The 27,095-nt window shown below is 40.1% G+C and overlaps 1 protein-coding gene across 1 annotated transcript in view; it reads left to right on the plus strand.

Annotated features, from left to right (window-relative positions):
* Positions 1-25,800, plus strand: part of LOC122808096 (apolipoprotein A-I-like) — a 26,955-nt gene extending 1,155 nt beyond the window's left edge. Inside the window, exons 2-4 of the mRNA XM_044079068.1 lie at positions 11,356-11,428; positions 17,063-17,219; positions 24,216-25,800. Coding sequence (XP_043935003.1) covers positions 11,362-11,428; positions 17,063-17,219; positions 24,216-24,798 — 807 coding nt within the window. The 5' untranslated portion in view covers positions 11,356-11,361 and the 3' untranslated portion in view covers positions 24,799-25,800. The remainder of the gene's footprint in view (positions 1-11,355; positions 11,429-17,062; positions 17,220-24,215) is intronic.
* Positions 25,801-27,095: the final 1,295 nt, after the last annotated feature.

A 27,095-nucleotide genomic window follows, 5' to 3' on the forward strand; every position in this document is an offset into this window, starting at 1 on the left:
AGTGAATACAGATAAAAAAGAATAAAATGCTATGTTTTTAATACCATGCAGTATTTTTAAAGAGACTTGGTCTGCCTGTCTTTCTAGTATTCAATGCATATCACTTCTCATGTCTGACTATGAGGCTGAGAGCAACAGGTCAGCAGATTACAACAGAACATGGAAATACTACCCTACAGCAGTAGCCTTATAGGTACTTTCTGCAGACCTTAATGACAGTGGAAGTGAGGTGGGCTGTCTACATGTATGGATTAACTACATGCAGTTGGGGCAGTGATCTATTTTGCCTCTTACATCTGCCTTTAAATGTGGGCCATACTTAATGCAAGGTCCCAGCTAACTTCATACAGTAATTCGAGCTATTCGATTTTTGCTAGTATATGAATGTTACTGTGATTTATAACTGAACAGAATTATTTTATATTTGTCATGTAGTTTTTTAGACAAAATGTTTAATCTTGACCATTTGAGATGCTATATGCTGTAGCAGTATCTTGTGTATTTCTTAATAGTATCTTGAACCATACAATGTTCTTTGTATTGATGACTGCTGGAGTAGCCTTAAATATATGGGTTATATCTTGCCAAGGATATAACAGCTGGCCAGCTTACAAAGCTTCAGGGCACATTCCATACGCCCAAACTGTCAAGCAGTTTGAGCTGAGCTGACTAAAAGATGTGTTTGGGCACAAAACCATTCAGAGCTTTACTACCGGTGAGGAGTATGCTCCTCTGTGACATTTGGGGATAGATGGTCAGCTTCTGCTTTTATTTGCTTGGCAGATGAGTTCCTTTTGGGAAAAAACTTCCATGTTCTTAAATTTATTGTAGTTTTATTAATTTCCTCTTCTGGAAAATTATTTTAAAGCTATGAGTGTAGTGTTTTAACAGACTCTCAAGACTGAAATGTTCTTTCAAATGGAGTACTCATTTTTTCTGTCAGTTTAAAAGTAGTGTAAGCTAATTGAAAACATATTTTCTGTGGAGAAACTGTGTTTGTTTTTCCATTATGCGGCCACCATAGTGGTTTAAAGTGCTTTTTACTGTGTTTTTTTTCTGCCAAAAAAGTAACTTTTATGGACTGATAGTTTTACCGGCATTTGCTGCTTGTCTTCCTGGGAAAGAGGCACCATTTTCCTGCCAGGTGTATGGTTGGTCTTTCTTCTAGCCACAAAAAGAAAAAGTTAAGCAAACAGCCTTTACACCACAACAGGCTAGCAATTTGCCTCAGCCACAGGTGGGTGTCTCTGCTGTGGCTATTTGTTGTACCTCAGATCACAAATCTTTTACCTTGGATCCCTCTGGTGTAGCACCTACAGCCACTATAAACCTGGTGTTAGCTGCGTCCTCTGCTGTTGATGGAGTCCCCTCAGTGAGCAAGAGAGAGACACTCCTGTCATTCTGAGAGTGGGAAAAGGGGAAGTTTCCTGTTGTGCTAAAATGCTGTGCCCATCCCTAGGGAAGCAGTGGCTGCCATTAGTAACACAGTTGGCCCCATTTTTTATGTCAAAAAGTAACAGAAAACCAAGCTGTATTAATCCTCAAATTTCTTTGTATAGAAGCAGTTTACTGTGCCTGGCTAAGGGTTTAATTCAGGCTGTTGATCCTTCCTGTAAAGTAGCTTCTGGTAAAAGAAAGAAGGATTCAAGATTCTGAATCTGAACAGGAAGATGCAGGGGCAGATTCAGGGTTTTGGCCTAATATTACTGATTCAGACTCAGAGGAGAATCCAGTTTCTGATTCGCCGTATTGGGGTTCTCTTTTTGATACTATTGCTAGGATGTCCTATTGTCTTCAGTGGAAGAACACTGAGGTTTCTCAGTCCCTCAGAATATACTAAGAGCTGTTACAGAAGGATTTTCCAGAACCTACACCCATTCCTCCTGTCCTGACTGCTTTAGAAGATATGTGTCTTACTGCCTGCAATTTTCCTGATAGTCATCCAGCTGTCCCTAAAAAGGCAGATAGGACATGTAAAGTTCCACAGTGTTTTAAATTTTCATACACTATTCCCAAACCTGACCCAGCAACTATAGCCTTAGTTGACTCCACTGCTGCTAAGCACTTAATTATTTCAAATCCTACTGTTTCTAATAAGGAAAAAGTGTATACTTTTGCAACTTTGATTTTCAGAATTGCAAATTGTCAGGCCCATATATTAAAGTTTGTTCTGACAAATTCTGAAAGTATGAGTAATGTTTTATCTACAGCTTCTTCTTCTGAAGAAAAATCTAGTTTAAATAACTTAGTTTTTTGCACAGGTCACTATTCATTATTTCCAGTGTGTATATATGACTCTGTTGATACTTCTTCCAGGGCTATGGCCACTGGTACTGTTTTAAGGAGGTCTGCTTGGCTGCTTTCTCAGAACCTCCCAGATGATGTAAAAATGAGATTTTAAATTCTCACTTGCATAGAGATATAGTATTTGGTCCCTCTGCTGCAGAGGTGATCAAAAAGTGTGATGAAAGGGGCAAGCTGATCCATAGGCTCGCTAAGATTTTTCAGCCCTCTTTTTCCAAATTATCCAAGGGACTTTTCTTTCTTCTCATCCAATTTTGGCAAAAAAAAAAAAAAAAAAAAAACAGAATAAACAATCTCAACAGAATTCAGGTTAAGAGATGTTTAAGAAGTGGCAAGGGGATTCCAAAAAAAAAAAGTCTCAAACCTCCCAAAACTCAGGATAGTCCAATAAGCCTGAATGACTATTCAAGAGGCCTTGTGACCCCCTACCACCTTGGCCCCTTTTCTCTTTCAGGACGTTTGAATCTCCATTTTTTCTCTTTGGCAACAGATTGTTTCAGAAAAATGGGTTTTGAAAATCATTCTTCAGGGTACGGATGACAGTGGGAGGAAATTTCTCCTTTCCAGGGGGTCATTTCTCATCCTGCAGATCAGACTGTTTTGTTTCCACCTGTCCTTCATCACATGCTGCCCCAAGGAGTGATAGAACCAGTTCCTTCTTCCCAGGTGTGGAAGGGCATTTAGTGCAAAGAAAGAAAATGCTTTGAGACCATTTCCGTATCTTTCTTTCCTAAACCTGTTTGTGACAGTTTCCAAATTCAAAATGATGTCACTTCACAGCCTGTTGCCTTTTTTTCCCCTTTCAAGTTTCCTGGTAATACTAGACTTAACAGATGCTTATCATCACATCTCTATTCATCCAGACTTCAGACCATTTTTAAGATTTTGTGTGTTTGTATTTCATTATTAATTCTCTGCCTTACCATGTGTACTATCCACTGTGCTAAGAGTGTTCACAAAGTGTTTAGCTTGAATTATAACTCATTGCAAGCTACAGGATATCCATATTTTTGCATATTTAGATGACTTGCTTATCTTTGCAGAGTTGTTTTGAAAATGTCAGGAATCTCTCTCTCTCTCTTAGGTGAGAGATCTCTTGCACAAGATGGGATTTCAAGAGAACAATCAAGTCTTTCTTGACTCCCTGACACAGGATTGTGTTCCTGGGATGGCAGTTAGTCACCTCAATTCAAAGAGATTTTATTCCACAGGTAAAAACAGATCTTTATATAGATCTATTTCTAAGGTTTTCCACTTAGACTTTAGTCACTGCAAGGGAGTACTTCAGGATTTTGGATCTGTTGACATCTATGATTCTCATGATACCCCTGGCAAGACTCCACATAAGAAAAATACAGTGGTATCTGAAATCTCTTTGGTCCCAGCATCAACACCCGTTATTTTTTCAGATCCCACTGCTGGGGTTTGTCAAAAGATAAATATTTTGATGAAGAAAACATATATCCTTAAATCCAGGCCTCCCCTACTTCCTCCCTGCTCCAAAGCAGTTAGTCATAACAGATGCTTCAGACTTTGCTTGGGGAGCAGTTTCAGGAGGAATAAAAGTGCAGGGTAGGTGTGGGACATCAAAAACAGATGGAAGCACATTCATATCAAGGAGTGGCTTGCCCATATCAAGGCATTCAACTTTCTGAATCATATTTGATCCTGGGATGTATTCAAGTGGTGACAGACAATACCACAGTCATGTGGTATATCAACAAGCAAAGGGGGAACCAGACCATACCCCCTCTGCAGATTAGCCATGTTAGCTTGGAATATAGCTTCACAGCACTGTCTCATTCTCCAGGAATCCTACATTCTGTCAGAGCAGAACTGTGTGGCAGACAAACAGAACAGGACCAGGACAGACCCTCACGAATGGAAACTAGATCAAGGGGTCTTCCAAGATTTGATCCATCTGTGGGTAGCTCCTCAAGTAGATCTCTTTGTCTCCTCTCTGAACAATCAACTGGTAAAATTCTGTTCCAGGACTCCATGCAAGAAGGCCTGGAAGACAGATGCCTTTTCTTTCCTTTAATGTGGACAGGAATTTTCCTATATGCTTTTCCACTAATATCTGGGTTACTTCTGAAGATTCAAAATGTATTCCCCAAGATCATTGTGGTGATTGCCTTCTAGGTTAGGCAACCATGGTTTTCCTTCTTTTGGAAATGGCCAGGGGTAATTACCACAAGCTTTCTCACAGAATAAATCTACTCATACAAGAATGAGGGTGCCTGACACACCCCATCAGTCATCTTCAACTGACTGCCTGGAAGACAGGGTCCTATTTCCTTTTAGACACCTATTTTCTGAGCATGTGCAGCAGGTACTAATGGAAGCAAGAAAGTCTGGTACTAGAAAATCATACATTAGCAAATGGAAAAGGTATTCTGGTTGGTGCCAACAACATAATCAGCACCCATTCAGAGCTAGTTGTCCTCTGATTTTACAATATTTGTATGAGTTACTATCTTATGGCCTTTTGTATTCCTCAATCAAGGTTCATTTATCATCCCTTTCAGCATGTCTGCCCATGGATCCTCCTCTTTTAGTACTGTCTCATGTCAAAATGTTCTTGAGAGGGGTTTTGCATAACAGGCCTCCAAGAAAACTGATGGCTCCTCTTTGGGATCTTAATTTTGTCTCATAGTAGCTAATCTGGCTGATTTGAGGTTCTTAACATGAAAAACAGTTTTACTGATTGCTCTGATGTCAGCTAGAAGATTATCTGATTTGCAAGCTCTTATGGTGAGTCAACCCTACCTTATTTTCCAAAAGGGATAAGGTTTCTTTGAGAACGAATCCTTTTTAATGTCTAATGTGGCATCTAAGTTTACTTTAAGCCAAACTATCCATTTCCCTGTTTTCTTACCTAAAAATGAGGGAGAAAGGATACTCCATACCTTGGATGTCCACAGACAACTCAGGTATGTTATTGACAGAACTAAATCTTTCAGATCTTCAGATGAATTATTTTTTGTGAAGGTAAAAAGAAGGGACAACTTGTGTTGAAACAGACCATTTCTACGTGGTTCTCTAAACATATTACATTTTGTTATACTCACCATAACAAAAATATTCCAGGCAGGGTCAAGGACCACTACACCAGGGCCTTGGCTCCATCTATGGCTTTTAGAAAAGGGTTGGATTCTAAAAATATTCTAGAAGCTGCCACTTGGTCCTCTGTACATACATTTACAAAGCACTATAAGCTTGAATCCTTCTCTATGTCTAGATCAAGCTTTGCTAAGACCCTTTTCCAGCAGTTCCTGGGCTCTTCTCCTTCCACCTCCCAAATGAGGTTAGCAAAGGTAATCTACCCAGATTCACTTCATAACGCTGAAAGCTCAAAACACTGAGAATGAGAAAACTTCATAATATAGAAGACCAAATCACTGAAACTTCAAAAGACTGAAAACTCAAAACACTGAAACTCAAAACACTGAAAACACATATCATACATATACTGAGTTTAAACCAACATAAATCATAGCACTTACCACCAAGTGTAAACAGAGGGGCAAGCACCCCTTCTCCCCCATGTGGGGGCTGCACCCCCCCACACACCCCCTGCTACTTAAATATATCAACTCCAAGATTGCATTTAGTGTAGTGATGTGCAGTCTTGGAGTTGATATATATAAATAGTAGGGGGTGTGGGGGGTGCATGTGGGCTTCCCCCCCGCTTACACTTGGTACAAAGTGCTATGATTTATGTTGTTTAAACTCAGTATATGTATGATATGTGTTTTCAGTGTTTTGAGTTTCAGTGTTCTGAGTTTTCAAGACTTGAAGTTTCAGTGTTTTGGTTTCAGTGTTTTGAGCTTTCAGTGTTATGAAGTGAATCCATCTACCCATATAGCTTAGGTACTGCAACAGTGATCAATATGAAGAACACAGTACAGTTGTGTAAATTGAACTTACCATAATAGCAGATGTTCAAACGATCACTGCTGCAGTAGCTGCTCCCTCCTTCCCCCTTGTTTTTTGGTGTATTTTATGGCAGGGCACGGACATTTATTTTTTGTTATTCCTAGTATTATCCTTTCAGGGCTCAGCCTCCCTCTGTCTGTTGGCAGGAAAGCTCTGAAGGGCTCAGTGCCCGCATTTATTCTTTAGTTACATGAAGCTACTTGAATATATATCAATATTTTTCTTCCAAAAGGTTTCAGTAACAACATCCTTAAAATTTAAGTGTTCACATTCTTGAAATGTTAGAATAAGGTCCTGATGGTACTACTGAACATAAGAAAGAATGTAACTTAATGTTATGTTCAGATTTTTTGATTTTTATATAAACCTCAGAATGAAGGTGACTGTGGTGGCTAAGTCAAAAGAAAAGAAAAGTCAGAGCCACACTTTATACTAATTTATTTTAGTATGCCGTTACTTGTGTTTGGTTTTGTTAAAAGTGTGTCATTAGTCTTATTCAGCATGCTGCTAAGTTTGTGATGGTCACAACATCTAAATGAAGGAGCAGCCTAAGCTGGGAATGACTGCTGCCACAAACTGACCCTTAATAGGCAAGTTAGATAGTTTCCTTCCAGTTCATTGTCATTGTCTTTCCCCAGTAAACCTTTCTGTGCCTGATATCTGTAGCAGGTACTTGTTTAGGATCTACATTTTTGATCTGAAGCAGTGTTGGATGATGTACTGGACATTAAACAGATGTTAGCCATGTGATGAAAGCATGGGTGATGTCACCAATCTTAATTTTATGAGTGGATCTTTGTAAGTCCTTGTTATCACAGCTGGTACCAGCACTTGAGATGGTTCCAAAATATTGTCGTTGCTCAGCAATCCCAATATAATTGTAGCCATTCTGTTTGTCTAGTTGGAAATGGCACACTGGTGTTCCTCTTCTTCAACAAATGGCAGAGGATGCTGAAATTATGCAACTGGATTTTACCAAGAGCTAATGTAGTCAAACGTTGATATTGATACTCGTGGAGCTTTGAAAAAACAGAGAAGTAGTTTTAGCTTTCTGTTATTTCCTGACCCCACAAAACAATCCGGGTGACAGGGCATGCATTGCTAGTGTTTGTTAGGAGATGACAGACAGAAGAATGGAAGACAAATATATAAAGGTTTCTAAAAAAAGCGTTGGCTATTGTGAGTTGTTATTAGCAGTAATTGGCAAATCATGACGTAAGAAAATGTAGGACACCTTAAAAAATAACAGTTTTATATATACTCACTTTTGGCAGGCAGCTTTATACTAATAGCTGATTTATATTAGAAAATATATTATATCTTAAGTATTACCTATGTCCTTTTGTTGCCAGTTTTCTCTTTCGTCATGTTCTCTCATCCTGGCCATTCATTTCTTTCATTACCACCTTCCCTTAATTTTTGTGTTATGGGTGGGAGAAATTATACAGTTGTTAGCTATGCAATTTTCATATTGTCATTTTGAAGGGAATGTGGAATATTTTAATGCACATCCTATTATTTATATATGCCCTACTGCCCATAGATTAATAATCTTCTTCCTATAGTCCAGGCTTTGATTCTCTGAGCTCCAGTTGCCTATTGTGTGATTCCAAAGAAGTCATTTATTTACAGACTGAGTTAGAAAAAGTCCATGTGGATTTAGTGCTCCATGCTGGTTATCAGATACAAGTAAATAAATACTCAAGATGGGCTGTATATGCAAACTTGCAGTACATGCAGTACTGGTCTTGTATGTCCCACATAGTCTAGATCTGGCATGTGCAGCCTTCAGGCGTCTCTCTTCTGATATGTTCCTACATGGGGCTGCCTTCCTCTTTCCTCCAGAAGATGATGCTGTGGCAGTGAATTCCAAAGCAGGGCAGCAGTTTCCTGGACTCTCAGGTCTATTTGGCTTACCTGGCTATCCTGCTCTGGGCTTGATAACTGAACTTAGAGTGCCAGTATTAAAGTTGCCACCTTGCTATTATACCAGCAGGCTGGGAGTAGTTACTCTTTTACTTCTCCTGAAAAAGAATATAATCCACAATTAAATGTTCCTTAAATCAGAGCCAGATCATAGTCAAATGGAGCCCTAGGCAGGGTAATGGATCAGGGCCAAGCCCCCAGCAGCCATTCCAGTGTCCCATTACTTACCCCCCCCCCCCAGTTACAATACAACACTGTACAGACCTGTCAGTGTGCATACATTTTCTTCTTTACTTCTACAATGATTACAGATATTTAAATGTAATTTAAAACTTACATTTCAAAATTTAAAGCACAAACACTGATAGCCATTTGCTAAATAAAACAATACAGTCTCACAGTGACAACAGACTTAGTGAGAAGTCCTCTGCTCTTGAAACTCACATTCATTGAAATTGCATTGAAACCCATATTCATAGAAAATGCATCTGCCCAGTTTTGGATTAAATGTGCCTTTCGGCTGTTTTCAAACCATGGGTCCCCTGCACACATTGTTAGGACCATGCAAAAATGCATATGTTCTTTGATTCACCTTCCTGATTGTAATAAGTTATATTCTTTGTTTAATACCTCATCACTTGTTAGAGTGAATTTTAAATTTGTAGTTTTGATCATTTTTCTGGTAAGCAGTGAAGCAAAACATATGAACCAATAATAGGGCTACCTACTTCAGAACATTTCAACCATAAAAGGCCACTCAAACTGCTGTCATTACAATCCACCAAGTAATAGTCAATATACACAATCTCTGCTAAATTGTCATCTGAGTAATTCCACATTACAGAGAACTGTAAATAACTTTGCATCTCAATGCTTCATCTACCGATTCAGTGCCTGCTGCCCTTAAAGAATATATTTTTTAAAGTAACATAGGCAAAAAGTGTTGGTGATATGCAAAATAGAATGGCTGGCAAACAGACAGTTTGCAGTTAGTAAGTATCTCATTCAAAGGAGGAAACAAACATTAAAGAGTGCAGCAGTCACCTCCCCATGATACATAGTAATGTCAGCAATTGATCTACTTGATGGGGGAAGAGAACCCACAGCCTTCTGCATCAAAGGAAACTATGCTACTTGTTGTACCACTGACATTCAATAATGCATCTATGAAATTCTGACACTGATAGACTATGATCCTCAGGGATTTACAAACAAACAAACAAACAAACTAAATAAATGAGACTTACCAGTTGGTGTGGAAGTTTAAGGTACTGACTTGCCAATTATCAAGACTCAGGGTTTGACTGTGAACAAAGTCATTTACCTAGATAGCTAATCTAACCGGGCATTTTACACACGTCAACCTAACTGCAGCATTTTATGCCTCCACACATGTGCGCGCACACACACACACACACACACACACACACACACACACACACACACTGTCTCTCTCTCTCAGATAACAAAAATGTTAGGATGTTACACAGACTGATCTGTGCTGGAAGTCTCTCGTGGCTGATGGCTAACATAAATGCATTAGAATGTTACACTCACTGTTTTGACAGTGGACTTGCTCTGGCTTCAGTCAGCCCAGATTCATGCTGGATGACCATCTGCAATCTGCTTTAATCTCCTGCGGTGCTTACATGTAATGTTTACTTTTGGATATTATCCTAGAGGTGTCTAAAGCGTGCTTACTGCTCTTTTTGACATAAGTCTCCCATGAGTTTATAAAGCTGTCCAGTTTTTATATGGACATCTCTGGACATTTTATTAACAAATGATTTTATTTTTATATCAGGCCCTCAGACAACATAGGTCCTAGGCAACTGCCTAGGTCACCTAGTGTTGGATATGGCTCTGTCTTTAATTTCAGTATTTGTTTCTCCCTTTGATCCTCACATCACTTGTGATTTACTTGTGATTGTTCTCTTTGTACGTTGATTTCCAAAGGACTACTATAGAAAGATTTTCATCATTCTTTGTATGGTATGTATTTTAATGAGTTGTTATATGCCTTTAAAACGTGTATGCTTTCGCTGGTCTCTGTAATTTGCATTCCATCTTTTGCAATACTTAAACAGTTGTTATTTGTTCTTTTCCCAACTGTCCTGACAGCTGCTCTGTCCAAGTAAAGTATGCTCTATACTTGCTATTGTTACTTATATTAAAATTCCAGGTATGTTTCTTTTACGGGATTCGTAATGTCTGTTGAGAGGTTGGAATTTTGAAACTTGTTTAGTTGAGACTGAATAAATAACCTGCAAAAGATTTATAACTGACCTTAAGAATTAAAGTATTGGGTGGAGATGCCCCCCCCCCCCACATGGGTGGTGTTGAGGCTTTACTCTGCCATAAAAAAACAAAAAGCAAAAAAAAAACTTTTGGTAGTTTGCCTGTTTTTCTTTCATTCTCAACCAGACCAGCTTTGAAAATTTTCCTTTGATCAACTGTACTGCATCTATCCCCAACTCTTGGTAAGTATTACATGTTTATTTAGCCTGAAAAAAATAAGAGATTTGTTTTTTTTTTCCAAATGCAACTTTGTACTTTTTACTTTAAAAATTGTTTCCTTGCATTAGATCTTTTTTTTTATCATCATCCTGTTCCCTGACCTGTGCCACTGACCTTCAAACAGTGCTCAAACAGAGGGATGACAGAGTTTGGGGATGGAGGTGTGACAGCTTCTTCTATATGTGTCTGTCATGGAAGGATAATTTAGAAAGATCATATAATTTCCATCTTCCTACCCCAACTAAAGTAATAATATTCTAGTAGGTAGTGGTGCCTGAAAACAGTAAAATCATCTACTAATGAGCAATGATAGATAGTTCATCCAAGTTACCTTCTTAGCAGCTTCCCCTTTAGACTCTAAAGTAATGTCACAGTCCAGAGCAGAGACCAGTAAGGGTGTGTGGCATTAATAGCAATGTACTTTCAGCCCTGCAGCCGGATATACCTAGCTTGTGTGCAAGTGTTGTAGGATGGCTGTTGTCTCGCATCTTGAGGTTTAAGGGCAGGCATTTTCTGGTTTGAAGTTCACAGATTTTTATCTATTAGAAAGCAGAAATCAGCAGTTCATGGGGGATTATAAAAAGGGGATTAAATAATAATACAAATAAAATCATGTACATATATTCAAAGAAAATCATTGCAAGCTTAAAAACTTGTATTTATTTGCAGGTGCTGATGTGCAGAAGAAACACAGCCACCATGAAAATCTTTGTAGTGACAATATCTCTCTTCCTTATTACTGGTAAGAAATTAACCTGCCTTTGCCAGTCATTTAATTTTAAGTGGTAGCACTTAAAATATCTATTTACTAATGAATTATATGTGTGATGTGTGTGTGTGTGTGTGTGTGTGTGTGTGTGTGTGTGTGTGTGTGTGTGTGTGTGTGTGTGTGTGTGTGTGTGTGTGTGTGTATGGATTTACTTCAGTCTATCAAATGTTCACATAACCAAAACTAAAACGAACAAGATTTGAAGAATGAAACAGCACAACACCAAACATTTACAATGCTGAAATTCAGAACAACAAAACACCACCTGCTGCATTTCAACACCAAAAAATCTACCTTGTTCTACATTTTTGCAGGGGAACAAGCACACCTGCACCACCCCCACTCCCTGCAAAGTATTTATTCCAACTCCAAGATTGTATTACAGTGGGGAAAAGGGAAAATTTCCCAGTCCTCGCTGTACTGCAATCTATATTCAGAAGCTCCGAGTGCTGCGTGAGTGGTGTTTCATTGGTCTGGATTTTGGCATAGTAAAGGTTCTTTTCTTGTGTGATTTCTCTCTTCTCGTCTCAGTCGTTTTAGTTTTGGTTATCTGGTAATTCGATATAATGAAGTAGACCCGTGTGTGTGTGTGTGTGTGTGTGTGTGTGTGTGTGTGTGTGTGTGTGTGTGTGTGTGTGTGTATATATATATATATATATATATATATATATATATATATATATATATACATACACACACACACACACACACACACACACACACACACGTATGTATGTATATCTATGTCAATCCATCTATCTATAATTATATATATCTATGCATGCAGGGCACTGCATTTCATAAAAAGCTACATCAAAACCCAGATAACTGATACAATAACACTGAAGCAACAAAAACCAACATGTTCTATGGATGCCCTGGGGATCATCCCTGAGTGGATTAAACTAAACACAAGTGTTTTTGTGGGTGGGCTAGCCCCCTGCACCCCCACACTCCCTGTTAATTATATATACTAACTCTGAGATTACACTGTCCTCTGGGAAAGAGAATATTACCTTACCCAGGGACTGTTGATCTTGCATACCTGTATACCAAATGCTGTCAACCAAACAGATGTTGGTGTATCTGTATATTAGATACAGTGTCTGCAACTCTCTCTCTTTATATATACACATATGGAGTCCTGCACTTTGTCAAATCAATGTTCATTGAACCCATGATTCAATGAAGTTAAACCATTAAACAGAATCCCTCACTGGTATGAATAAAGTGCTAACAGACCTTCTATTCCCTGCAGAACCCATGTTAATGCCTTGCAGCCTAAGCCAGCGATCTTGTAATGCAATTACTTCCTACTCCTCCTCCTGAAGAATCTGTATTACTGCTTGAATTGATTGAAGATTATAGACCAACAGATAAATCAAGTCCCATAAATAAAATATTTAAAAATGTTCTGCACCCAAATATTCATATTAACATCTATGGGCTACTGTCATTCATACATCATAGATGCTGAAAGGGATTCAGTACAGGGATTGCTATTTACATAGTCAATAGCACCATTTGTAACAATATGAATGATGGACTACTGACAGGAGGACTATTTGTCTGTATAACTATGACTTTAAGAAACAGCTGACCACCATCTCCTGCTAAACAGTTGGAACAGCGTATTTTTGCTCTGGGAGTCATTCTAATATGTATGCAGCTACCTTTCTAGTGAGACACAGAGGTTAGCACTGCAGGCACACCTTTTGACATTGGAAGCTTTAATTATGGATTATCACAAGACTCATTTTTGGGACCAATATTGTTTTTGTTTTTCATAAGTAATGTCAAACAGGATCACTTTAGTCTTAGGGCAACAATGTACACAAATGACATCCTATTGCAAAACTCAGATGAACCTTCCTCCTACTTGCAGATAAAGCTACAAGCAGGATTAAACTTACTGTAGGATTGGGTATTGCACAGTGGGCTTTTAAAATAGCAGTTATGACAGGTTTAGGCACCTAGGCAGTGAGAAACTTCCTTGAGGTACATATGGTTGGGGGCACATGGCTGAAGTGACATTCAGCTGCAGAGAAATATGGCTGTTGTGAATTACCTGTGGGCAAAAAGAAAAAGAATGTGATGCTATGCCCACAATTTCAATAACCAGGTGCACAGAGGGAAAATAATATCCATGGCACCCAGTGCAACATGAGACAGCAGTCAGTATGGGAAGCATCAGCAGCAGGCTGACCAGTGGGCATGTCAGTGGCAGAAAAATATGTGGTGCACAATGGGCAGTGCCTTTATAACAGGTTTGTGTGGACCACTTCCTCCTTCACAGTGTCTAGGAAAAATTACCTAAAATGTATACTGGAGTATAAATGTGGCTACAGTAGCATGCAAGATTTCCTCCCTGCTGTAGCACACTCCTACATATTGTAGTTACATAAGTAAGTACTGTACACTGGACACAACACTCATTACTTCTGCCCCCATGCACTTGGTTATTAAAGCCATGGGCATGGCAGTCAGTACTTCTCTTTGCCCACAGGGAATTCACAACAGCCACATTTCTCTGCAGCTAAATGTAAATTCAGCCATGTGTCCTCAATTAAATGCACCACAGAGATATGTCTCGCTGCCTAAGTGCCTGACAATTGAACATTTGTTGCCACAGAAAAACTAAAGACACACCAGTACTACTTACACTGACCAAGGTCACCAGACATTTACCTCAACAAAAATACCTAGACCTCCTTTTGGACTCTGTCACTCAGAAGTCATACAGAATTTATCACTGTCAAAGTATTGCAGCAAGTTAGACTGTACTATTAAATCTCGAACCTGCTTACCTCAAAAACAGGAAAATGTAATTACCATAGGCTGTGCCCTAAATTAGTTCAGTGAGATTAGTGCACTACCCTGGTAAAGAAACTTAAATAAATTATTTTGCAAGAGTAAAGGACACATTAAAACAAGACAACATGCAGTGAAATAAGAGGATGACATTTTTTCAAAAGTATGAAAAAGTATTTGTTTATATTATGTGATATTTGCACAAAACTGTCACTCATATTTAGGGGATGGGAACAGTCCAGTATTTCATTTTTGTTGGGGAGGGGATGTTAGGAGGATGACATTCCTGAAGATGAAGAACTGAACTTCTAAAAAGCCTAGATCTTATTGTGATCTGCATTTATTCTATTAGCTGGTAGTACTCCTCCATGGATGCAGTAGTAGCCTTACCCTGGAATTCAAGGTCACATTGAACAAACAAGACAGACATTCATAACAAAGGCCATTGTGATAGAGTTATGAGAAGGGGTCAATTTAAGTTTTGTAGGAGACTATAGCTACTAGGATAAGCAAGGTAGACTAGTGTGTTAACATTACAGTGCAGGTGTGAGGAGCAGACATTTTTTTTGTAAAAGTACAAGTTAATCACAGGACTGTAAATCACAAAGTATCAAAAATGTATTTTGTGAGGACAAGTCACTCTCTCTGTCTCTCCCCTATACTTTCCATGTTGGGTGCTGAACCTGCCAATACTCTTATGAACTACCTAACATCAAGGTTACCAGATAGTCAACCTTAGAAAAAAATCTAGTGTTTATCATTCTGATTTTCAAATTGGCAGTTCTGAAACACCGTGCTGAGGAAAGTTTGACTTGAGCAACTGTTTCAGCAAACTGCACATAATATCCCCAGCAGGCCTAATTTGTTCTTGACTTTTGTGTGTGGTAAAAGATTAGTAAATGCAAAATAAATTCTAGTAGTTTCAATGAGTCAACAAAATCCAACATGTATGTGTTCAGAATTTTAGTCTTCTTTTTCCTTCTCTTTAAACCTGCTTAGATCCAACTTACACAAGTGATAATCTAATTTAGGGTGTGCTGTGCATGATACTGATACAGTACTCATGGGTTTGGGGTGTGCTGTGAGTGATACTGATACAGTACTCATGGGTTTAGGGTGTGCTGTGAGTGATACTGATACAGTACTCATGGGTTTAGGGTGTGCTGTGCGTGATACTGATACAGTACTCATGGGTTTGGGGTGTGCTGTGAGTGATACTGATACAGTACTCATGGGTTTAGGGTGTGCTGTGCATGATAGTGATACAGTACTCATGGGTTTAGGGTGTGCTGTGCGTGATACTGATACAGTACTCATGGGTTTAGGGTGTGCTGTGCGTGATACTGATACAGTACTCATGGGTTTGGGGTGTGCTGTGAGTGATACTGATACAGTACTCATGGGTTTAGGGTGTGCTGTGAGTGATACTGATACAGTACTCATGGGTTTAGGGTGTGCTGTGCGTGATACTGATACAGTACTCATGGGTTTAGGGTGTGCTGTGCGTGATACTGATACAGTACTCATGGGTTTAGGGTGTGCTGTGCATGATACTGATACAGTACTCATAGGTTTAGGGTGTGCTGTGAGTGATACTGATACAGTACTCATGGGTTTAGGGTGTGCTGTGTGTGATACTGATACAGTACTCATGGGTTTAGGGAGTGCTGTGAGTGATACTGATACAGTACTCATGGGTTTGGGGTGTGCTGTGAGTGATACTGATACAGTACTCATGGGTTTAGGGTGTGCTGTGAGTGATACTGATACAGTACTCATGGGTTTAGGGTGTGCTGTGAGTGATATTGATACAATACTCATGGGTTTAGGGTGTGCTGTGAGTGATACTGATACAGTACTCATGGGTTTAGGGTGTGCTGTGAGTGATATTGATACAATACTCATGGGTTTAGGGTGTGCTGTGAGTGATATTGATACAGTACTCATGGGATTAGGGTGTGCTGTGAGTGATATTGATACAATACTCATGGGTTTAGGGTGTGCTGTGAGTGATATTGATACAGTACTCGTGGGTTTGGGTGTGCTGTGAGTGATACTGATACAGTACTCATAGGTTTAGGGTGTGCTGTGAGTGATATTGATACAGTACTCGTGGGTTTGGGTGTGCTGTGAGTGATACTGATACAGTACTCATAGGTTTAGGGTGTGCTGTGAGTGATACTAATACAATACTCATGGGTTTAGGGTGTGCTGTGAGTGATATTGATACAGTACTCGTGGGTTTGGGTGTGCTGTGAGTGATACTGATACAGTACTTATGGGTTTAGGGTGTGCTGTGAGTGATATTGATACAGTACTCGTGGGTTTGGGTGTGCTGTGAGTGATACTGATACAGTACTCATAGGTTTAGGGTGTGCTGTAAGTGATACTGATACAGTACTCATGGGTTTAGGGTGTGCTGTGAGTGATATTGATACAATACTCATGGGTACAGAAACAGTCTTGTGCTGGCATTGTGCTTATTGCACCTCTGAGATTTCCATTAAAAGTCCTTTACATTATACTGCGACATTGTAGTATAATTGATTTGGTTTGAACTTTGGGAGATATCCGAGGTGTGTAGCAACAGATGTCTTCAAGTTATTATTGGACATTGTTTACCTGAAGATAGACTCTTGCAGCTCAGACTTTGTTACATTTTTGCCAGTTTATGTATTTTGTCCACAAATTCTTTTTATTTTTACCTGTGTTTTTGCCCATTTTGCAACATTTTCTTGAGTATTCATTTCACTGTTGAGCTATGTAATAGTAACAATGCTTTGCTTTTTTGACCAGGGTCCCAAGCTAATATTCTGTGGCAGCAGGATGCCCCTCCAGCAAACCCTATTGAGGAGGTATTTGCCAGTATTAAGGAATATATAAATACCGGGAAGGAGACTACCAAACAGTACTTTGAACAGTTTGAAGCCACTGACATTGGCAGGCAGCTTGAGTAAGTCATGATCAAAGATCTTAACAACTTTTTCTGTGTTTCAGCTATCTTTCTTGGACAGGCATGGGTATCCATTCAAGAGATGAAATGCTGTAGTCCAGCAGAATGTTATCCATGCTTTCATGAAATTGACCTTAAACATAAAGAAAAAAAAGCATTCTAGTAGATACAGTAACATAAGTAGGGCCTTAGGTAATCAGTATGCATGTAGACAATGAGACCCACAGAGGAGCCTAGCTACATTTTATATTACCCAAGACAGCTGTCTGGTTAAATAACTTGCTCAGAATCATACAACAGGCAAGTGAAGGCCGAGGGAATCAAACTGTGGAGTGGAATACAGGAAGCTAGTTGTTAACTTATTATAGCCTTAATTCTCTGTGATAATTGTCAGACAGTAGAAATGTACCTAAAATGGACTTTTTAAATGTTTCTTCTTGTGGGCTCTCAGCTTGTCCAGCTTTTGGAATTTACTTTTCTTTGTGCAGTGCATTTTCACATTATTTATTTATTTACTCATTATAGTTTGCACTTGTGACATTTGCAAACACTATATGCTATGTTTGAATGGTTATTGCTAGTCATTACAATTACAACACAAGCTTGTATTACCATCAAATACATCCTACCTACAGAAGTGATTTTGTTTGGCAGTTCATGTTTAGTACCTGGCATATTACAGTGAATGCAAAGAAACTTGCCTGAATTCCACAGCCTTCACTTATTCGGTCTATAATGCCTATATAAGTTTAATACTAATCTGCCTTCATAATGTTTAACCCCATGTGGAATATAAAATGCCAGTAATGCTTGAAATGTTTTGCCTTATACGTAAGATTATACAATTCTTTGGAGGAGTGTATTTACAAAACCTAGCATATAATTAAGTATTCCCTCTTTGGGGGGGAGGGGGTGCTGAGGAGGATGACATTCCTACAGATGAAGAACTGAACTTCAAATCCTAGATCTTACTGTCATATGCATCTATCTAATCACCTGATTGTACTTTTCTCTGAAGACACTTGTAGCCTTACCCTGGGACTTACCATCCTGACTCATACCTCTCAACTGTACAGATTTTCGCAGAATGCCCAGATTTTTGTCTCACATTTTTTGTCCATTTTTCATAAAATTGTAGTTTCCTGGCAAATTAGTGGCAAATCATTAAAGACTGAAGTTAGAAAACAATGACAGATATTTGAGTTTCAGACTTCATATCCTTCAGAAAATTCATAGTAATGCAAAACCTGTTATTCAATCAACTTTCTAAGTTTGTAAGAGCAATATTTAAAAATTGTCCCTATTTTTGGGCTTTTGTCCCACTTTTATTTATGGCTTTGCCCAGATTTCTTGCTCTAAGAGGTTGGGAGGTATGTGACTGTATGATGTGCCTGGGAAAGATATTATGGGGCAATTGACACATGGATGGTCTGGATCCATTGGTAAGTAGCAAACACTGACAAACAGTGTGCTAAGATTACTCACATTATTTTGTATTCCTTACTTTTGCCCTGTCTGCCCTTCATCGAGTAGCACCTGGGCTTCAGACCAGTTTTACATTAGGAAGGTTTGTGGTCTGCACTGTAGTGGCAGAACAGGTAGCTTACATCCTTCTAAGTTGGGAACTGCTGATTGAGGGCTCAGTGTCTGTTATTCTAAAAGTGTATTAATTCTGGTTTAAGCACTTGGGCTTGAGGCCAGTTATTTTACATTAAGAGGGTTCGTGTTCTGCACTCTTGTGGGAGGAGAGGCTGGACTCTGTCCTTCTGAGCTGGGAATTTCTGGTTAAAGCTTATAGTGCCTGCATATTTGAACTGCTTCTTACTGAAATTGGTACACCTCGTTTGCTGTAGCATAAACTAGATCCAGACCTGTTGAATCTAGCTTTGTTTGTATAACTTGATCACTAATCCAGGCATTTTTTAAAGTATTCAGTTGTATTTATTACTGCTGGTAGTAACTTGATTAAAGTGTAGCTATCATTTCTAAGTCTTTTGGATTAAGCACTTGGGCTTCAGACCAGTTGTTTTACATTAGGAAGGTTTGTGGCCTGCACTGTGGTGGCAGGACAGGCAGCTTACATCCTTCTAAGTTAGGAACTGCTGATTGAGAGCTCAATGTCTGTTATTCTAAAAGTGTATTAGTTCTGGCTTAAGCACTTGGGCTTCAGGCCAGTTATTTTACGTTAGGAAGGATTGCGGTCTGCACTCTTGTGGGAGGAGAGGCTGGACTCTGCCCTTCTGAGCAAGGAATATCTGGTTAAAGGCTTATAGTGCCTGCATATTCTAACTGTTTCTTACTGAAATTGGTACACCTTGTTTGCTGTAGCATAGACTAGATCCAGGCCTGCTGAATCTAGCTTTATTTGTATGCTTGTTTGTTTATTTCCCTGAAATGCTAATTCCACCTAAAACGCGGCCTTTTAGCACTTCTGTGGATCCCTAGTGATATCTGCATTGCTTACTGTACTTATTTCCTTGTTTCACTTGTAAGAAAGTTACTGTTTGTCGTTTTGCATTTAAGTTACCTGTAACACATTGCATTTAAGTTACCTGGCACTTGCTCACTAAAGCAATTATATAAGTCAGCTCTAAAAAATTAAAAGCACTACACCCTCACAAACTCCCTTGAGTACCTTGTTCCCCATTGGCCCTTTTTTCAATTATAAAGGAATTCCCAATACTATTCTAGCATGTCCAAAGGTCAGTTGTCAATCTCCTCTCCGGTCCAGCAGGTGAATCTGGGAATCTTGAGGCAATGTTACAACTGCCTCATGTACACAGACAACCCTCTCCTCCTCCCAACAAATTCCAACACATGTGAGAGATGCAACCATATAGCCAAACTGGAGGCTAAGCTCTCTCAACTCAGTACTGGCGTAACCAGTCAGGAGGAGAAGGAAACCACACTCACTACAATTCCAGTCTCACATAGACCTACCACGACAACAAACCAAACACATAAACACACAAAAACATACTCGGGAGGCTCTAAATAAAAATCTGCCTAAGCAGCAGAGACCTCCAAAGCAGACACCCAAGCAACCGCTACCCCAAAACAAAACACGTGCAACACATAACTCACAAAGCCAGTGTGCGAACAGTCACAGCCCTTAAGGCTAAACAACACACCTGATACACTTGTAATAGGTGACTCTATCGTCAGGCACACTGACGTCCCGCTCACCAGGCTGAACAAGGAGAGGGTCACGGTGAGCTGCCTGTCGGGCGCTAGGATCCGCCACATAACACAAGCACTCAGGTCACTCCAAGGCAAGTACAAATATGACTCAGTCATTGTCCATGCTGGTGTGAATGACCTGAGACGTACCTCCCCGGACTACATGAAAAGAGACATAGAGGAGCTCTCTGAGCATGTAGCCCAGGCCGGTATGACCCTGACCTTAAGTAGCATCTTACCCTCACCAAGAATGATGCCACAATATGAAGACAAGATGATCAATTTCAACAATTGGCTTAAGTACTGGTGTCATTCAAAGGGGATCCAATGCCTGTCAGCCTGGGATGACATGCTCAACAAGCCACGATGCTTCGCTAGGGACGGCTTGCACCTGTCACCCCTGGGCTTTTGGATATTGGCAAAGGCTCTTGCTACCCCCATAGTGCCTTTTTTAGGCTAGGCTCAAAAGACAAACCCACCTCCATAGGTATCACAAGGGATAAGAAACTAAGAGTAATGCTACTCGACGCCAGAAGTCTAAACCTCAAGATGCACGCACTCGAAACTCTCCTTAGCATGGAGAACATCGATATCTGTGCAGTAACAGAAACCTGGCTCAAGGCTCCCGAGAGCACCCCAGCACTACCAGGTTATACCTCATACCATACTTTTCGGCCCCAAAACTTGGACCGAACCACAAAAGGAGGGGGAGTATCAATATTCGTCAAAGATACCCACACCTCCAGGTTGGTGGCACAGCACGAAGCATCAGAGACTATCCATGTGCAACTAACTGTGGGTAAAACTGCCTTCCAGTTTATAGCCTGCTACAGACCACCCTCCCAAACACAGGAACCCCACTTGGCCTTCCTGAGAATACTGGAAAATATGAAGGTCTCTCCAAACACCATTATATTGGGCGACTTCAACTACCCAAACATAGACTGGGAGCATTACTCTAGCTCCAACACCCAGCCCAAAGGTTCCTAGAATTTATAAACTCAAATGCTATGGAACAACTTGTTACCACTCCCACAAGAGGGAAAACATACTGGACCTGATCATCACCAACATGGGGACACTATGCTCCAGACCAGAAGTGTATCCCTCACTGGTAAGATCAGACCATAAACTAATCTCACTGGATATTCACATCCCGACCCCACCCCTGCCCAGAAAACCACAGTGAAAAACTTCTCTTAAGCAAATTTAACACGCCTCAAAACCGAGGCGGAATCCTTCAAAGCCCCGGGCCTGTGGAAAATCTGCCCAGACCGCAGAATCCTTTATAAACGCATTCTATGAACACCTTCAGGAATGCATGGATCATGCAATCCCAAATAAAACCAAGACCCAATCCTCCAAAGGCAGATGTCCTGTCTGGTGGACCCCAGCCATAAACAAACTATACAATAGAAGGAGGAAGCTACTACATGATAGAGCAAAATCCCCAAAAGGGAAGGCATCTCTGATCAGTATTAGCAAAAAGCTACAGGCACTCATAAAATCGTCTAAGGCCAGCTTCGAGAGAAAAATTGCACAGGACACTAAGGATAATCACAAGGCTTTCTTTAGTTATGTTAGGAACCTGGGTGGGAATTCCCAGATATGCTCAGAATTAGTCCAAAATGACAAAAAATACACCGAGCCCACAGACATTGCCAACATCCTAGCTGACAGGTTCAGTGCAAACTTCTCCCCCCCTCCCCACCAAAAGGGCAAATATCTATCCCAACAGAGTGCTGCCCCCTGACATCTCAGATGCTCAGGTAAGAGCCGCCCTCTCCAAAGCAAAAAACACAGCATCAATGGGACCAGATGGTGTCCTGGGCTGTGTCCTACATGAACTCCAAGAAGAGCTAAACCCAAACATAAAACTACTGTTCAATCTTAGCCTTACTACAGGATATGTACCCAAAGAGTGGCGTACAGCAACAGTGGTCCCTCTCCACAAAGGTGGTGCCTCAGCGGATCCTGGAAACTATCGCCCCATAAGCCTGACTAGCTTGGTCTGCAAAGCTATGGAAAGGATCATCATGGACCTCATAAATAAAGATATTGGGGACCTACAGACACTGGATCCTACCCAGTTTGGCTTTGTTAAGGGCAGATCCTGCCTCTTAAACCTGGTTGATTTCTTTGAAACAGTCACCAAGGCCATTGACGAGGGAAGGTGGTCCACACAGCCTACCTGGACCTCACAAAAGCCTTCGATACAATACCCCACTCGGGCATTATAGATAAGCTCACCAGCTTAAATATAAACCCCTATGTCACTAGATGGGTTGCAAACTGGCTCAAGGACAGAACCCACATGGTTAGAATTGCTGGAGCCATGTCAGACTCCAAACCAGTTACAAGTGGCGTCCCACAAGGCTCAGTCCTGGGACCTCTCTTGTTCGGTATATATTTCTCGGTGGTACAGGCCAACACAGAAGGACTGTGGCTGACCAAGTTCACAGATGACTGCAAACTGGGTGCCATAATCAACTCTCCAGCCGACACAAGCATCCTCCAAAAGGGCCTCATAGAAACAGACAACTGGTGCCAGAGCCATGGCCTCAAGCTAAACGCCAAAAAGTGTATAGTCATCCCCTTTGGCAAAAACGAAGTGCCCACAAATTACCACATAGGTGGTAATCCATTAAGAACAAAAGAAGTCATTAGGGACCTGGGGACCCAAGTTGATAGCAATCTCTCATTTGACAACCACGTGGCCAAAGTGGTTAGAAAAACATTTTATATAGCCCACCTAATCATGAAGGGATTCACATCTTGATCAGGGGAGGTCATCGTACCTCTTTACTCATCCCTCATCAGGCCCATAATTGAGTACAATGCCCCTTTTGGGATGTACCTTACCAGACACCTGCAGCAACTGGAAAGACCCCAAAAGTACCTCACCAAGAGGATCAAAGGGCTCAAACAGATGCCATATGCTGCCCGGTTAAAGAAACTCCAGCTCTACTCAGTGGCATACCGCCTGTTCAGAGGCGATCTGTGCCTGACGTATAAAGCCATGTCCAACCCAGAATTAATGGACATGCTGCACCTCAGAAAATCCAAATCCCATCGAGCTATGCCGAGAGACTTGAACCTCAGCACTGAAATAAATAGGACATGCTGGAGGGACAGATTCATAACCCAGAGGCTCCCTTCACTCTGGAATAAAATCCCAGTCCAGGTTAGGCAGAGTCCCACATTGACTCTCTTCAAGAGGAATCTTGATGAGTGGATGGGAGATCGTAGGTTTACCCCGGCTATCACTTCTGTGTCACTGTTAGACAGAGGCACAGTATACTAACCTCAAAAAACGCATAGCAAAATTAATTTAAAATGGGTGGCAAAAGCCAAACACACTCTGGCTAGGCTTATAAATGCCCTAGGGCAGATAGCCTAGTATGAGCCTATGAACCTATGAACCTATTAAAGAAGGGGTACCATGTGGTGTCTCATATTGCCCTAGGAAACACCAGCCTTCTATCTTAAAGTTTATAAGGGATTCACATATTAGAAGTCATTTTGTGTGTGTATGTGTGTCTATATTTGTGCAAGTATATATGTGTATGTATGTATCTCTCTGTACTCCACTTTTCTACCTTAGACATATTCAGTGTTATTCCGGTACAACCTCAAGGCAAACAGAATGTTGCAAATCAAAGACAGCTAAGTATATTACTGGTTCTCAATTGAGAATGCAATATTAGAATTAAAATCTATTAAATGCTTATTAAATATCTGTTGTAAATAATCATGTTTTATCCTTCTAAGTAGCATTTTAAATAAATGTTTTATGTTAAAATCTCTTTTCTTTAGCCTAAAAGTCTTAGACACCATTAACAAACTGGATAGCTACACTGATGACCTTCAGAAAACACTGGTCCCTTACTCCCAAGGCTTGCAGCAGCGATTGTTGGAGGATACTGCAGGGCTACGTGAACGGATTACAGCAGATTTTGAAGATGTTCGTAACAAGCTTGCACCTTTTGTTGCAGGTTTCCGGCAGAAGTTAAATAAGCATGTGGAAGAGTACCGGGATAGGCTTGTGCCCATAGCCGAGCAGCTGAAAACTACGTCGCAGAAAAATGCACAAGAGCTAAAGGAGAAGCTGGAACCATACGCTACAGAATTTCGTGAGAAATTAAATACTGCTGTAGCTGAACTGAGTGAGAAAGTCACACCACATGCTGAAACTCTGAGGGAGAAGGTAAAGTTTCACATAGAAAACCTCCAGCAAAAGGCAGCCCATTACAGCTCAGACGTCAGAGAAAAATTAGGCCAAAGTGTTGAAGAACTCAGACAAAAGCTAGTTCCAGCACTAGACATCTTAAAAGAATATCTGTCTCCTTATCTTGATAATTTCAGAACAACTCTGGGGTCTTACTTCTCCTCTCAGTAAGATTTACATTGAAAACCTTTAAAAGACATGCAGACTGCCTATTTTCAGAAGTAATTTAAACTTCTAATGTGCAAAAGGGAAGGGCAGACCATTGTTTGCACTACTGGAAATGTTGCAATTGGCTGAATAGCACAGAACAGAATTTTGGGACGAAACAGGAAACATCAGCTTTTCAAACCATAAAACTTGCTTGTTCCCTTAAAGACCTACCTAACATGGCATGGCTAAAATTACAGAATTCAGTTGCCCCCTTTAGAGTTAACTAACACCAACCAGGCCATGACTTGACATTACAGATAATGTACAGTGAAGTTTAAGTTCATAGATTAATACTAGGCTAACTGCCCTTGTGGACAATTTTAAGCCTAGCCAGTTACCCCATGTGAGAATCAAACGCTGCATGTCATGTCTGTAAGGTAAACACCTTAACCATTATGCCAACCTCCCACCCAAGTTCCTGAATTTCGCTATGTAACTGTGTTATATGAGTGATTTCTTTTTTTTTTTTTTTTTTAGTAAACTAAGTCTTGTAACTCCTTATGCAGTACAGGTTATATGTTGTTCCAGCCATAGCAAACTTCTCGTTCAGGCTGACAGTTTGACAGCCATTGACAGTTATAATTATAAAAGATACTTATCACGAGAAAGGGAAGAAAGGGATTGCAGTTTATTCATCTACATTTTTATAAATTGCCAAGTTCAAGGCTTTTTTTCTTCATGAAATTCAGCTAAACAAAACACACACACACACACACACACACACACACACACACACACACACACACACACACACACACACACACACACACACACACACACATATAATAAAAATATTCCTGTACTCGTTACTCAAGCCAAATGTTTGACATACTTACTGCTCATGTCAGTTAGGTTTTAATCTACTCATATAAGTTTATACTAGCTATGCTTCATCCTTTATTTTTAAAGTAAAACAAGGAATATATGCTTATTAAAATGAAAAAAAGAGTCTCTTTGCAATAATGGGTTTGTGTGTTTATTTGTAGAGGCTGTTTGACTGCATTTGTTGTGTTATTTATCTTTTGTTTGTTTGTTTATGAAGTTGACCTCAATGGGCAAGACAATTTCCATATGGAACAAGGGATAGATTCCTTCATAAACACAGATATAGTGAACATCATACAATGGCTATAATCATATAAACAAATAATAAATGGATACATATAAACCATACAATACAATTATTATACAGTTCACATTCATATCATCGGTACAGTTGTAGAAATGGGTGTACTGAGAACAATCATTTAAGTTAGGAAATTAGTACTTCATTGCTGTTGTATCTATACGAGGAAATTGTAGGTTAGCAATTAAAAAGATAAGGTGTAATTGTTATTGATTGGATTGTGTCCATTGGCTGGCAGAAGGCGCTGCTTACCAACATATATGGCTAGTTACGTAGGACTGACATTCTGTAGGAAGAGTATTTCTTCAGCAAATTTATACATATGAGAGTGTTGGCCTGTAACCCTACTTGCTGACTAGATATGAGGATAGTTGGCTGTAGCTTATGTGTGATATCCTCATACCTGCCTATGGACCACTATTATGACAGCAGTGGTTTGATACCGCCTTAAGTGGTGAAATGTACAGTCATTACAACAATAAGCCTAAGTAATACATAATGATAAACAGCAAGATGAGAATGGAGTGAGTGAGAAGTTCAGAAGAACCTGATACAGCTGCAGTGGGATAACACAGCCTTGCAGCATATAAGATGGAGTAAAAGAAGGAGACATGACAATTCCAACAGATGCTGTTTTGCAGAGACTGAAGCTGCTGACGTCTCAGCATGGTACCCCACCCCCACCTCCGTTAAGTAGGGTTGAAACTTAGTGGTCAAGCAGTCTGGTAGATACATAGGATGTTCGCAACTTTTTAACTGTGCGTGCCCACTGCCTAAACATCGTTACATGTACAAATACAGTGTTTTGGGATGGGGTGGGAAAGATAAGGCTGCAGATTTTGTCTTTGCATTGTGATAGTTGTACCATCTTCATACTGCATGCTAGTCACCTTTTGGGCTCCTTGTTCAAGACACTGACTAAAGGATATCCCTTTGCAGGCATTGGGTCTAAGACATTATGTATATAAGCATGATATAAACATTTGGGGGAAAAAGATGGGTAGAGAATTAGGAGGACATGGGAAACCCATTCCGATGGCTCTGAAGTGCTAACACACTGACAAAAAATCAGAAATGCAGGAGAAGAGTGAATTTCAAACACTTCTCTTTTCCTATAAACTTGTTTTGTGCA

The sequence above is a fragment of the Protopterus annectens genome, chromosome 8.part0 (genome assembly GCF_019279795.1).
Source record: "Protopterus annectens isolate FY-2018-M chromosome 8.part0, PAN1.0, whole genome shotgun sequence".
NCBI lineage: Eukaryota > Metazoa > Chordata > Ceratodontiformes > Protopteridae > Protopterus > Protopterus annectens.